Genomic DNA, 12,487 nt, shown 5'->3' with positions numbered 1-12,487 from the left:
TCAAAGCGTTTTACAGCTGACTTGTTCACTTATTTTTATAGAAGAAAAAAAAAGGACGTTTTCATATGAGTTGTAGAACGCTTTGAAAACGCTATGTATTGGCGTTAAGCAAAAGGCTGACTTTCAGCCTTTTCTACCGCAGCCTCTAGTGTAAAAGAGCCCTTAGTATTGAAAAAGTTATTGGCAAATGAAAGGGAAGAGTGCTAACAGGTGAAAATTGCTCTGGTCCATTAGGGTAAAAACTCTTGGGGGTGAAGTGGTTAAAGTGGCATGAGGCTGGATTCACAGTGGTCAGTTGCATAACGCATGTCTTATAATGAGTGTGCACTGCAATGAAGACTGGATATTAATGTTCTTGTTATTACTTTTATTATTTATACAGCGCTGACATCTTCCGGAAGTGCTGTACGGAGTATATTGTCTTTTTACTTAACTGTCCCTCAGAGGAACTCACAATCTAATCCCTACTATAATCATATGTCAATGTATGTATTGTGTAATGTATACACATATATATATGTTGTAATTGTGGGGCCAATTTACGGAGAAGCCAATTAACTTATCTGTATGTTTTTGGGATGTGGGAGGAAACCGGAGTTTCCGGAGGGCATATACTTTAATACAAATCCTGCATGCAGTGAGTTAGAATAACGCGATCCATTACAACACAGTATATACAGCATAGAATTGTATGGGCAGTGAATTGACATGCAGAGTTATTCTACAACACAACTGAGCATGTGAACAGGGCCTCAAACTCAAAATTCAATCTGCCCTAAAAGGGTAAACACAGCATAAGAAACTTGAGGAAAACAATTTACTAAATATATTTAATAAAGTCACCAGAAGGATTAAAAATTCAAACTTCGCTCAAAAGCTATTTGATAACGTTGCCGGTTGTTGGACAACATTTTCAGTTTAAATAAACGTATTCTTTGTAAAGCTTGATTTCACTGACTTTTGCTACTGGCTGGGTGTCCAGTTATTTAGCATAGACTGCTTTCCGTCATAAGGCCCACTTTCTACTTTTAACTGTACCTCACTCTATCTGAAGCTAAAAATAAACGTTCCACTTTACCTTACAATTACCAGATAGTAAGAAATACCAAAGCTTCAGCTCTGTCATCCCAGAAGATATGAGGAGACACAAGGTGGAGTAGTACTGGAAACACTCATTTCATCTAATATGCTTTTCATTTAGTAAGCGTAGGAAATACATCGTCCTTTGGGTTCATTAGCCGGTGCTCTTCAGGTTTTTTATTTGAAAAGAATCATTTTCATCTGAACGATCTCTCAGGCATGTTTATTATTTCACTTCTAACATATGTGAAATTCGAACCAGCTTTTCCTCACAGTATATGATGTGATACCTGAATTACCTGCCCCATTATTATGTCATCTCACAAACATTTCCTGTGGCTCCTGAGTTCAGAGACTTGCGTTACATAATCAGCAGACAGGAGACAGATGGTACAGAACTTATTGCTGTCATTCACAGGCATGTTTATATAGGAACATTAAGAATGTGACCTGACAGTTCTATTTAACTCTACAAATGCAGACATTATATGTCAGAATCAGAATCATTTATTTCGCCAAGCATGACTGGGTCATGCCCAGAATTGGGTTTTGAACATACATAGCTCAGCACACCATATATACAATATACATTACAATAGCAGTCTGTGGAGACTAAACACTAAAGAGGTAGTGACTCCGTAGAAGTACAGTGCAGCTACAATGCCTCACAGACAGGCTCTCAATAGCAGCAACTAGTCCGTGAACCCAAAGGGTTCCCCACTGGTGGTGGGAATGCATGGATGGAGTTCAAGAGGTTGACAGCAGAGGGGAAGAAGGAGTTCCTGTGTCTTGCAGTCCTGGTGGAATAGGAGAAGCTTTGATCGCCCAACGTGGGGCTCAAACCCACAAACCTGATATATACAGTCCCTCATGCTCTACCGACTGAGCTAGCCGGTGTAGTGGGACATATCGCTAGTGCTCTATTCCATCCCTTTTCAACAGAGGTTCTACCAACTGTAGCAGCGCTATTTTGAGCCTGTGGAGTTGCAAAGGGGCTTGTGACTAGCAGCAACACACAAGCCCCTCACACTCGGGGGGTGACCCTACATCAACCTTTGACTCCCAGTCATGGCGACGTCTTTCACTGAGAGTGTAGGATATTACACCTCTCTCTCATAGGGTAGCCAGGTCAAATGACCTTTCCAGCATCGTGTAACTCATTCCAGCCGATGGTGAGCCGGTAGCTTGGAGAGGAACATAGTTGCTCATTGTAACAGTCAAAGCAGACCTAAACCCAGGACTTCCTCTCTGCTCTAAAAGATAAGCAACAGCATAATAACCTTTACAGATAAACATTTCCTTGTTACAGCTTAAAGTGGACCCAAATTAAAAATACAAGATTTCAGAAATAAAATCTATTTTCTAAATTATAATAATAAATTGCAGCCTTTTTTCAGCTGCATGATGACCAATATAAAATATTTTACATTTCTTGGAGAAACCCCTCCCTTCCTTTCATAATGCCAGGACAGAATCCGGGCAATATGGTGGAATAGCAATGGAGGAATTGCTAATGGCTGCCCCCAGTATAACCCTAGTTATGGAAAGAGAAGGGTGAAAAGCAGGCACTGAAATGCTCATAGGCTTGAAGGAGTGTTTATTTATCTTTGTATGTGTCAGAGTGGTGCAACTAAATATTTTTAATTAAAAAAATGTTTGGTTTGGGTCCGCTTTAAAGAGCTCTTTCAGAGATGCTTCAGTGTAGTTACTTTGTGGTTTGCTGAGAGCACAGAAACTGTTAAACGCCTGTGCTTACATATAGCCTGTTTGAACAGCACACCCGCGGCACACGTCAGACAGAAATGACAACTCAAATTACAGTGGCTAATTATTAGCAGATGAGGGATAATTAGACAGGCTGTTATCTCTAAATACACACAGGGTGGGTTTCTCTGTGTTTTTCCTTCTTTCCTGTGCAAGAGTTTAGGTCTTCTTTAAAGTAGGTAAGTAAACAGAACAGAGTTGTGGAGCGAGCCATTAAGCCGTAATCTGTTGCTTCTTAGTTAGGTCCCTTGAACTTAAAGATAAACTCCAACCTAGAATTGAACTTTATCCCAATCAGTAGCTGATACCCCCTTTTACATAAGAAATATAATGATTTACACAAACAGACCATCAGGGGGCGCTGTATGACTGATTTTGTGCTGAAACCCCTCCCACAAGAAGCTCTGAGGACCGCGGTACCCTGGGCAAACTGCCACAATGTAACAATGTTCACAGACAGGAAATGGCTGTTTACAGCTGTCTCTAACAGCCAAAACAGCTAGGAGCAGCTACATAACCTGCCCACAGTAACAATGTCACCATGCAATACATGTCAGAATGTGAATCTGGGAGAGGAAAGATTTTACAATGAGCAAACACTGACTAAATCATTTATACATAATTATGGTAAAAAATGAAGCACTTTTTTTACTACATTATTTTCACTGGAGTTCCTCTTTAAGGAAACAGTGTTTTTTTGCTGTATGCTGTTCTGGCCCCTCCCAGTTACTGACTTTGGGACAAGAACTGTAAAGGTGGCCATGGACAATTCAATTTTTTAGTTTTTTTGTCCAAAGAAATCTGATCAATTGTTTTGCTTGATTGAATATTAAGAAAAAACAAACCACTACTGTGTTTCCCCTAAAACAAGACCTCCCCCCAAAATAAGCCCTTGCTTATATTTTAAGCATGCTTGAAATAAACGCCCTAGCTGCAGTGGAATCTGTTGAAACACACCCAACACATCTATATACAAAGCATCTATAGAAGTGATTATCTAGAGCACAGGACCAATAAAGAACTAATACTGCGGGATAGCAGTGCGGTCACAACCTCTGCAACCTCTATTGCTATGCCACTGAATACAGGGTAAGTGGGCAATAGTAGCCCTAGGCAGATGCCCAGATTGCCACCCCCAGACATCGTTCCTGGTGCCAATACAAGCGTGATTCAGCCACATGGCACCTTTGTCTTTCGATGCCCATTATCCTTTGTATTTGCACCATGTGCAACTGACTTTATTCATGGTCAGTTGAGCAGTTGACTTTCATGTTCTGGAAAACAGAATCCACATTCAGTGTTTTTATATGAATTGTGAAATCCTTTCCCTCTTAATTATTTTCTCTTGCTTTCTGGCAAGTTCACATCTACATCCGGTCATTATTCTCAGTCGGTTATAAACACAGCAAATTCATCCAGTTTTATTATTGAATGCCGTGGCCGATCTCCAGAGAGGATCTGAACAGTAGCAGGAAATAGTTGGGCGGATGTAAAGCATAACTCTGCCATGTCTCACACTGTTTTATGGGAGACGCCAACATAGCAACACATTGTTGTGCTGCTTCATTACACGCCATGAAGGTGGCAGAGCTAAGAAGGCAAGTGAAAGAGCTGTTCTGTGTATTTCTATGTAGCCTGCATGTTGCACTTGCCGGTCATCGGAATCACAGGGACATGTACAGTGCAGATTACACTGATAGCTTGTGTATTCAGTGTTGTACACACATGCAACTATTCCGCCCAACTATCATCCAAACTTGGTCTGTTGGAGGATAGTTGGGTGTGTATATGTGTGGCAAACGACTAGAAAAGTGACTGATAACAGGCGGATTTCTGATACAACGGGAGGGTCAAAACACACGACTGTTAAAGAGGAACTCCAGTGAAAATAGTCTAATAAAAAAAGTGCTTAATTTTTACAATAGTTATGTATAAATGATTTAGTCAGTGTTTGCTCATTGTAAAATCTTTCCTCTCCCCCGATTTACATTCTGAAATTTATTATGTGGTGACATTGTTACTGTGGGCAGGTTATGTAGCTGTTCCTAGCTGTTTTGGTCGTTGGAGACAGATGTAAACAGCTATTTCCTGTCTGTGAACCTTGTTACATTGTGGCAAACTGTCAAAAGTACCGCGGTACTCAGAGCTTCTTGTGGGAGGGGTTTCACCACAATATCAGTCATACAGCGCCCCCTGATGGTCTGTTTGTGAAAAGGAATAGATTTCTCATGTAGAAGGGGGTATCAGCTACTGATTGGGATAAAGTTCAATTCTTGGTTAGAGTTTCTCTTTAAGCTGATATCGTGCAGTTGGCTACGTGTGTATAAGTGGTTTGAAATACTTGTTTTGAATCCGGCCATATTTTGCAGTCCGTCGCTCCGCTTGCATACACAGTATGTAGATGTGTTGGACATTTAGTTGGTTTGGCTGTGTGGAAATACAGGTCGTGTCAACAGGTTGTCGTGCGGTTGGTCATGTCGCCGGGTTAGTCGTGCGCTTTTGTTGGCTGTGTGTAGGAGCCTTTAAAGCGGACCTGAACTCAGAACTTCCTCTCTGCTCAGTGTAATAACCTTTAAAGAAAAACATTTCTTTGTTACAGTCGATATAAATCCTGCAATAAATCTGCAGTGTGTGTACTTCCTGCTTTCATGAAAGTAGACATACAGTATTGTTAACATCCTGTGTTTACAAATTAGCTCCTCTGGCATGGCAGAGGAGATTCCTGAGCTGACACCGCTGAAAGATTAAATTATGGTGGTGATTAGCCACAGATGAGGGGGAATTAGACAGGCTAAACTCTCTAAATACATACAGGGTGAATTCCTCTCTGTTTTCCTTCTGTCCTGTGCAAGAGTTCAGGTCCACTTTGAAGGTAGAGGCATTGTGATCTATTCCTCCACAGGGCAAACTCAATTTCCCTAGATTTCAGGAAAATCTATTGAGTATCATGCAACTGACACCACTCTACGCTGTGACTGCTTGACACAGAGCAACACTATGTGGCCATCAACACTTCACCACTCTTGCTCCCCCCAACCCGCATGGAGATTTTCCAACATGTCCAAGAATTTCAGTCAATAAAATGCCCAAAATCTACTTAAAAGAAAATTGATTGGATATATTGGGGCAATAAATGACAATTAGATTCCACTGAATCAGCCAGATATTGACCATAACAATTGATGACCAGCCATAATCCACTGAAATAGTTGTTTTAACTGGTTGAATGACACTCATTATTATTATTATTTAGAAGATATATAGCACTGACATCTTCTGCAGCGCTTTACAGAGCACATATTCACGACACTAAAGGCTCGCTGAGCGGATCGTTCAGAAACAGCCTTATCAGTCTGCAGACAGACTGTACACACGCTGTACTGTCGGTGGAACGCCCGCCCAGCTGGATGGTCTGACGTCGGTCCCTGTAGTACAGCGTGTGTATGAGGCTTAACTCTCCATCAGACAAGCTCACAATCAAATCCCTACCATAGTCATGTTTCCATTGTAGTCTAAGGCCAATTTAGGGTTAAGCCAATTAATTTATCTGTATGTTTTTGGGATGTGGGAAGAAACCGGAGTGCCCATAGGAAACCCACTCAGACGCGGGGAGAACATGCAAACTCCATGCAGATAGTACCCAGCTGGAATTCAAACCAGGGACCCAGTGCTGCAAGATGAGAGTGCTAACCAGTATACCACTGTGCGGCCCACATTTATCTGAAGGCAGAAACAAGCAAATAATATGTGGAAGCTACCTCTGTGTTTTCCCCTATAAATACAGTCACGTATATAATGGGTTAAAACTAGCTACAAAGTAAAAACCTTCCATGTGTCTGAGGCGTCCACGTTCCCCAAGCTGTTATGCAAATTTGAAACATGCTTTTTTTATTTTATGGCCTTGTGGAGTAAAGTCCCACCTTGTGGAGTGTACATCTTAAAGCATACATGTCAAACTCCAGTTTGTGGGCCAAATCTGGCCCTCGGAGCCATCAGATTTGGACCTCAGGTGGTTTCCCCCCTTTGCATTATGTATGGCCCAGTCTAGGCCACCAGAGAAGCTATATTGCAGGGTAAGCCCTAGATCACAAGGGAAGCCACAAGGGGAGGAGAAAGCAATAGACACCAGGGAACTGTATGGGGGGGGGGGGGGGGGCACTGGAAAATGGGTTAACTTTACAGGGGAAGGAGGGAGCCACTAGACACCCGGAAACTGTATAGGGGAGAGAGAAAGAACCACTAAACACCAGGGCAGTGGCATAGCTAGAGATCATGTAGCTCCATAGCAAAACTTTCATGGGGCCCTCAGATGGAGGCACTCTTAAGCAATGCGGCCTGCCCATGCTCTATGGATATGAGTTAATTGGGCAATTTACATTATCATGCAATTAACAATGCCCATAGTTCATGGGCACTAAGACAAAGTCAGAGGGTGGAGAAACACAAGAAAGTTAATGGTGAATACATTAAGTACCCACCAGGCTCCCTATGCTCCAGGGCCCCATAGCAGTTTCTATGGCTATTGCTACGCCCCTGCACCAGGAACTGTATCGATAAGGGAGGGAGGACCACTAAACACCAGGAAACTGTATAGGGGATAGAGGGGGCTATAAACCAATTTTATAAGGGAGGGATGGGGTCACTAGACATTGAGTTTGGCTGCTACTTGGTCCTAGAGCTCAATTTTGGCCCACTTTGTATTTGAGTTTGCCATTCCTGCCTTAAAGGCAACCTCAAGTGAGAAGAATACAGAAACAATGCCAGTTGCCTGACTTCAGCTCAGCATATCAGCCAAGCAACTGGTATTGTTTATAAGGGAGTGAAGACACTGAAGCGAAAAAAAACATATGATATAATGAATTGGTTGTGTACTATGAATAATTACTAGAAGATTAGCAGCAAAGAAAATATTCTCATATTTTTATTTTCAGGTATATAGTGTTTTTTCTAACATTGCATCATTCTCTAATATGTGCAGATTACACAACACTCTGCAATCAAAATGATTCTTTCAGAGCAGTCTGTGAACTAATGACCTCTCCTCTGGCAGATAAAAAGAAAACTGTTCACTTACAGTTGAGATAATAAAAGTCAGATAACAGCCTTCTCCACGACTTTGAAAGTCGTAGAGATTAATGGCTTTTTTGCATAGAGATAACAACTGGAGTTTCTTAATTCTTCCTGTACTGGAAACAATTAGACTGATGTATCTGATCTTAATGTTTTATTTCTTAGCTGTGCTACACATACAAATCATAATATCATATTTTTTTTTCCGCTTCAGTGTCTCTTTAAAGGGAACCTAAACTGAGAAGGATATGGATTTTTCCATTTAAAATAATACCAGTTGCCTGATACTCCTGCTAATCCTGTGTCTCTAAACTTTTAGCCACAGCTCCTCAACAAGCATGCAGATCAGGCGCTCTGACTGAAGTCAGACTGGATTAGCTGCATGCTTGTTTCAGGTGTGTGATGCAAACACTATTGAGACCACATAGATCAGCAGGAGTGTCAGGCTGCTGGTATTGTTTAAAAGGAAACTTCCATATCCCTCTCAGTTTAGGTTACCTTTAAGCAAAATATTATATAAGCAGCATCCTGCTCACATGAATCTTGACCTGTATGTAGTGGGCAGTACACCCCTACTACCACCCCTGTGCCAGCCTGTCCATTTATGTTGGTAAGGGGAAAGCTGGGTGGGGAATGATGGCACCATGTGGGTGGAGAGTCAATGCCCAGCGTGCGGTTGTGTTCACTTTTATTACTTTTGCCTCACTACAGGGTACCTTTAATGCTGGATACACACTATGCGTTTCCGCGTGCGACGCGGCCGTCGATACGCGTCGATTCGATTATTTCCGACATGTCCGATTCAAGCTTCGATGTATCATTAGGTCGATTTGCCATACTTTACATGGCATTCGACCTAAAAATCATCGAAATTCGTTCGGAAATGTTCGGAAATAATCGAATCGACGCGTATCGACGGCCGCGTCGCACGCGGAAACGCATAGTGTGTATCCAGCATAAGTGGTAAGCTTACACATTCTAAACTCTAAATCACTGCTGATCTTGCTAGAGAGCACAGCTCTCATGTTTGTTATTTTTCTTGATATGTATTCATAAGGCCGTATTTCTTTCCATGCTGCACTTATCACCCTAAAGCACTTTATATTTAGCCCTGACGACGGCTCCATGTAAAGGAGTTGAAACATGTTGGTTTTGGTGGGGGGTTAGTTTATTTATGTAAGAAATCAATCTCAGCATACATTTATCATGGTGTAGGGTTATTCCCACAGTAATATCTAGAATTTTGAGACGAAATAAATTACTGGGGGCGCATTTAACCACCCATGTTATGTAATACAATCCAAGAATTAATTCTTTTTTAATATAATGAAGTAAAAGTTACGTTTTAAAATTCTGATGGGATCCTCAATTGTGTTTAATAAGCTTACACATATAAGAAACAATTTGGTCTCCTACAGACACTATAGTTGAAAAATAGCTGCACTGTGTGAAAATTACACTTTCCAGGCAGCAATTCCAATTATGTGTGGGCCTTCAACTCAGATATTCAATCTGCTATAACCACCACAACATGTAAAAAGTTAAACCAGGCCTCACTTGTCAGTATCAAAAATTGCTTTATTGTGAACGAATAATCAAAGAGTGTGTATCAAAACACTGTATTTAAAACCATTAAACCACCATAGGAGCCTCAAAAATAAGCTTACACATTCATCAGAAGTGACAGGTTTGCTTTGCTAAATACAAATGTGTGCACATGCAATGTGCACTCTGTTCTGAACAGTAAATCTGAGAAGGTGGCTGTCAAGTACTAGGGAGGGTCTGTCCTGTAACTCGGCACAAATATCACTCGTTAGGAAGCTCCTTGATGGTTATTGTAAAATGTTCAACTCTCCTTAAAGGGGGACTGTAACATCCAAAAATAAAATAGTTGCAACAAATATTTAGTGCCCCAAAAATATATGTAAATCTCTTTAATGCAGAGAACACACGATGCAACTTCTTGGCCGATCGACGGAATGGGACGATTATTTCCGACCTGTCTGATCTGTTTCTGATTGATAATTGGATTTTGCATAGTTATATTCGTAAAAAAGATTACCGGTACTTTATCGATTGGGAGCAGTTTGGACATGTACACACGATACAACTTCCTGTCATATTACCTGTTGATTGGACTGGAAATGTTGTTGTGTGTTCCCAGCATTACTTTCTAAAAGATCCCTATATGCCCCCAATTGTTTTTTCTTCTTACCTGGTCTGGTTGCATTTGCACAAGTGACACCCATGCTAACCTACAAATAAGAAAACACATAAGTAGATAAATACAAGTTCTACTTACATAACAGATCTATTGCACTGTCCACATTATGATTCCTGTGAATTTTATAAAGGAAAAGCAGAGAATCCTATTCTAGACAGTTTCTATCTTGGTTACCTTTGACCTCCTGATATCATTTCCTCCCTCACTCTTTTTTTCTTGCTAATTGTGTATTCGTTACTCGCCCTCCTCCCAGTCTTCAGAGACTCCCCCTAAGGTCTATACTAGGAAGTGCACTGTCTTATGTCATTAGAAGGAGGGGGGAACTAAAGGGAAGAGAAGGAATACATTATTGATTCAAAGACCCCCAGCATGCAACTGGTTGGCATTGGCAATTAAAGGGCCAATGCTCCTAAGGTATGTGATTACTCCAAACCATAACATCAGAAAATGTTTTGAAAGTTTTGAGTGCAGGATTAGCATCTTTATCACTAAATACACTCAGACCAGTTGCTGTTGAAATTTGATTTTTATGGTGACAATCCCGCTTTAACTGCAGAAACTGTACTTGCCAAGGGGATTCAGGGAAGTTATTTTTTTTTTTTAGCTACAGTGTCAAGCTTATCTTAGTATGCAATTAAACTTTTTCTGATAAAATATGGACACTATGACAAGAAGGTAATTTAATCTCCCTTATACATTGATGTAAGCCTGTTGTCTAGATGATGTTTCCTGTGGGAGGGACAGTAAGCTGTGACAGTAGGGAAGGAAAATTAACACTGAGTTGTGTTAGGAAAAAAAAGGGCAGAAGTGTCACTTTTGGCATCATAGAGAAACAGAAACTAGCAGAAATATTATTTTCTTTTCATATCACATTTCTCCTAAATCTGACAGTGAACACTAAAACAGCAGGATAGGTAAACTAAATAAGTAATTTCTTATAGGATTATTTTTTTTAGTTAATATAGCGTTTCATCCTACATTACAGAAACCTGTCACATCTGCTTAATTCAGTGTAGTATACTGAATAAAACTTGCATTTCAGTGATTCATGTCATACAGCATATCTGAATTATTCCCGCACACTAATTTGGCATACTTGCAGTCCATGGATTGTTCACTCTGAATCTATCTTTCTAGAGATCTCACTGCAAAATGTCCTTGTTCCACATGAAAGGAAATGGCCCTGGGAAGGGGACTGAGATAACAATGGGCAGCTCTGGAGACAGGAAGTACTCATCGCCATTCTCAGCATATGCACAATGCTATTTATAAACATGAGGTTAAATGATAAGTGGGGAAGATGTCACTGCGGCAGTAGCAGCAGACAATGCACTGCCATAGTGTAAATATAAAGGGGTTACGTGGGCTTCCAGCTATTTGGCCTGTCTAGGGCTAGCGGTGTGTTTACATCCTCTGTCACACCATCCGTTATGGCTAGCAGAAGATAAATGTCTCCAGGAGAGGCTGAGATTGGACTAAGCTTGCTCATAGTGAATGATGGTCAGCCTGGGGCAGAACTTTCTTCCTGGACTTCCTTTAGGAGTATGCGCCTGTCCTACTGAAGCACCAGCGGATGTTACTACTATAGTATTCATTGACAAGGTCAGAAGGTTAGAATTACACATTGTTATACATGGACCTAACTGTGGCCAAGTTCAGGAGAAGGCAAAGCGTACAACTAGAAAATACCCCATATTAGAGCAGCAGAGCAAACCAGTAGATACGCTTAAAGTAATACAACAGCACTTTGGTGAGAAGGCGAATGTGGATATTGCTGTTATAGCTTGGAGTTCACTGCATAGGCTTATATATCTGCTTCCCTGTGACCGCCGTTGCTGGTGAATTCAGGTGCAGACTCTGATACCGTTGTGTTGGTCACATGACTCACTGTCTTATAACTGTCATAACTGAACTGGAGTTCAACAGCTGCAGGGGAGGTCGCTGGGACAGGTATATATCCACATACAGCACACATTCAAATGCTGAACTCTGCAAGAATTGGGTTGCCACCGGACATATAAGAGGGAAGAAGAGTATTCATGAGGGCCTGACATTTAATGATGAACACATGAGAGCATGCAGATGTAAAGCACATCTAAACATGGTATTAAAAATATTTAATTAAGTTAGTACTGACTGATTCAGCACTGGCTCATATTTTTCACTGCTCCTTCCTGTATGATCCTGTAGGTAGTGTGCGTGTGTCTTCTCTCCCCCCAGGCTGTGTTTGTGTCCCCCACTTGGAGGTAGGGCAGTGTTGCTACTACAGTCCAGGGGATGTAGCTCCTATAGACTAACAATAGATGCAACCATTTTATGTGGTCCTAGCACCCAGCTGGGACACAGATA

At 41.2% G+C, this 12,487-nt stretch overlaps 1 protein-coding gene across 5 annotated transcripts in view; it reads left to right on the top strand.

The window, feature by feature from the left end:
* RIN2 (Ras and Rab interactor 2) overlaps nt 1–12,487 on the top strand; it is a 227,302-nt gene that overhangs the window by 91,527 nt on the left and 123,288 nt on the right. The window contains exon 1 of one of the 5 annotated variants that reach the window (XM_068232218.1): nt 12,057–12,088. The exons of 3 other annotated variants lie outside the window; for them this stretch is intronic. Coding sequence is in view for 1 of the 2 variants with exons in the window: in XM_068232217.1 (XP_068088318.1) it covers nt 12,207–12,242 (36 nt within the window). In the remaining variant the exon portion in view is untranslated. Of the gene's footprint in view, nt 1–12,056; nt 12,089–12,179; nt 12,243–12,487 lie in introns of those variants that run through there. One more of the 5 variants, XM_068232217.1, reaches the window with a different exon arrangement.

The sequence above is a fragment of the Hyperolius riggenbachi genome, chromosome 4, assembly GCF_040937935.1.
Source record: "Hyperolius riggenbachi isolate aHypRig1 chromosome 4, aHypRig1.pri, whole genome shotgun sequence".
Taxonomy (NCBI): domain Eukaryota; kingdom Metazoa; phylum Chordata; class Amphibia; order Anura; family Hyperoliidae; genus Hyperolius; species Hyperolius riggenbachi.
The sequence above is the reverse complement of the archived record's forward strand: the minus strand, read 5'-3'. Positions and strand labels throughout refer to the sequence as shown.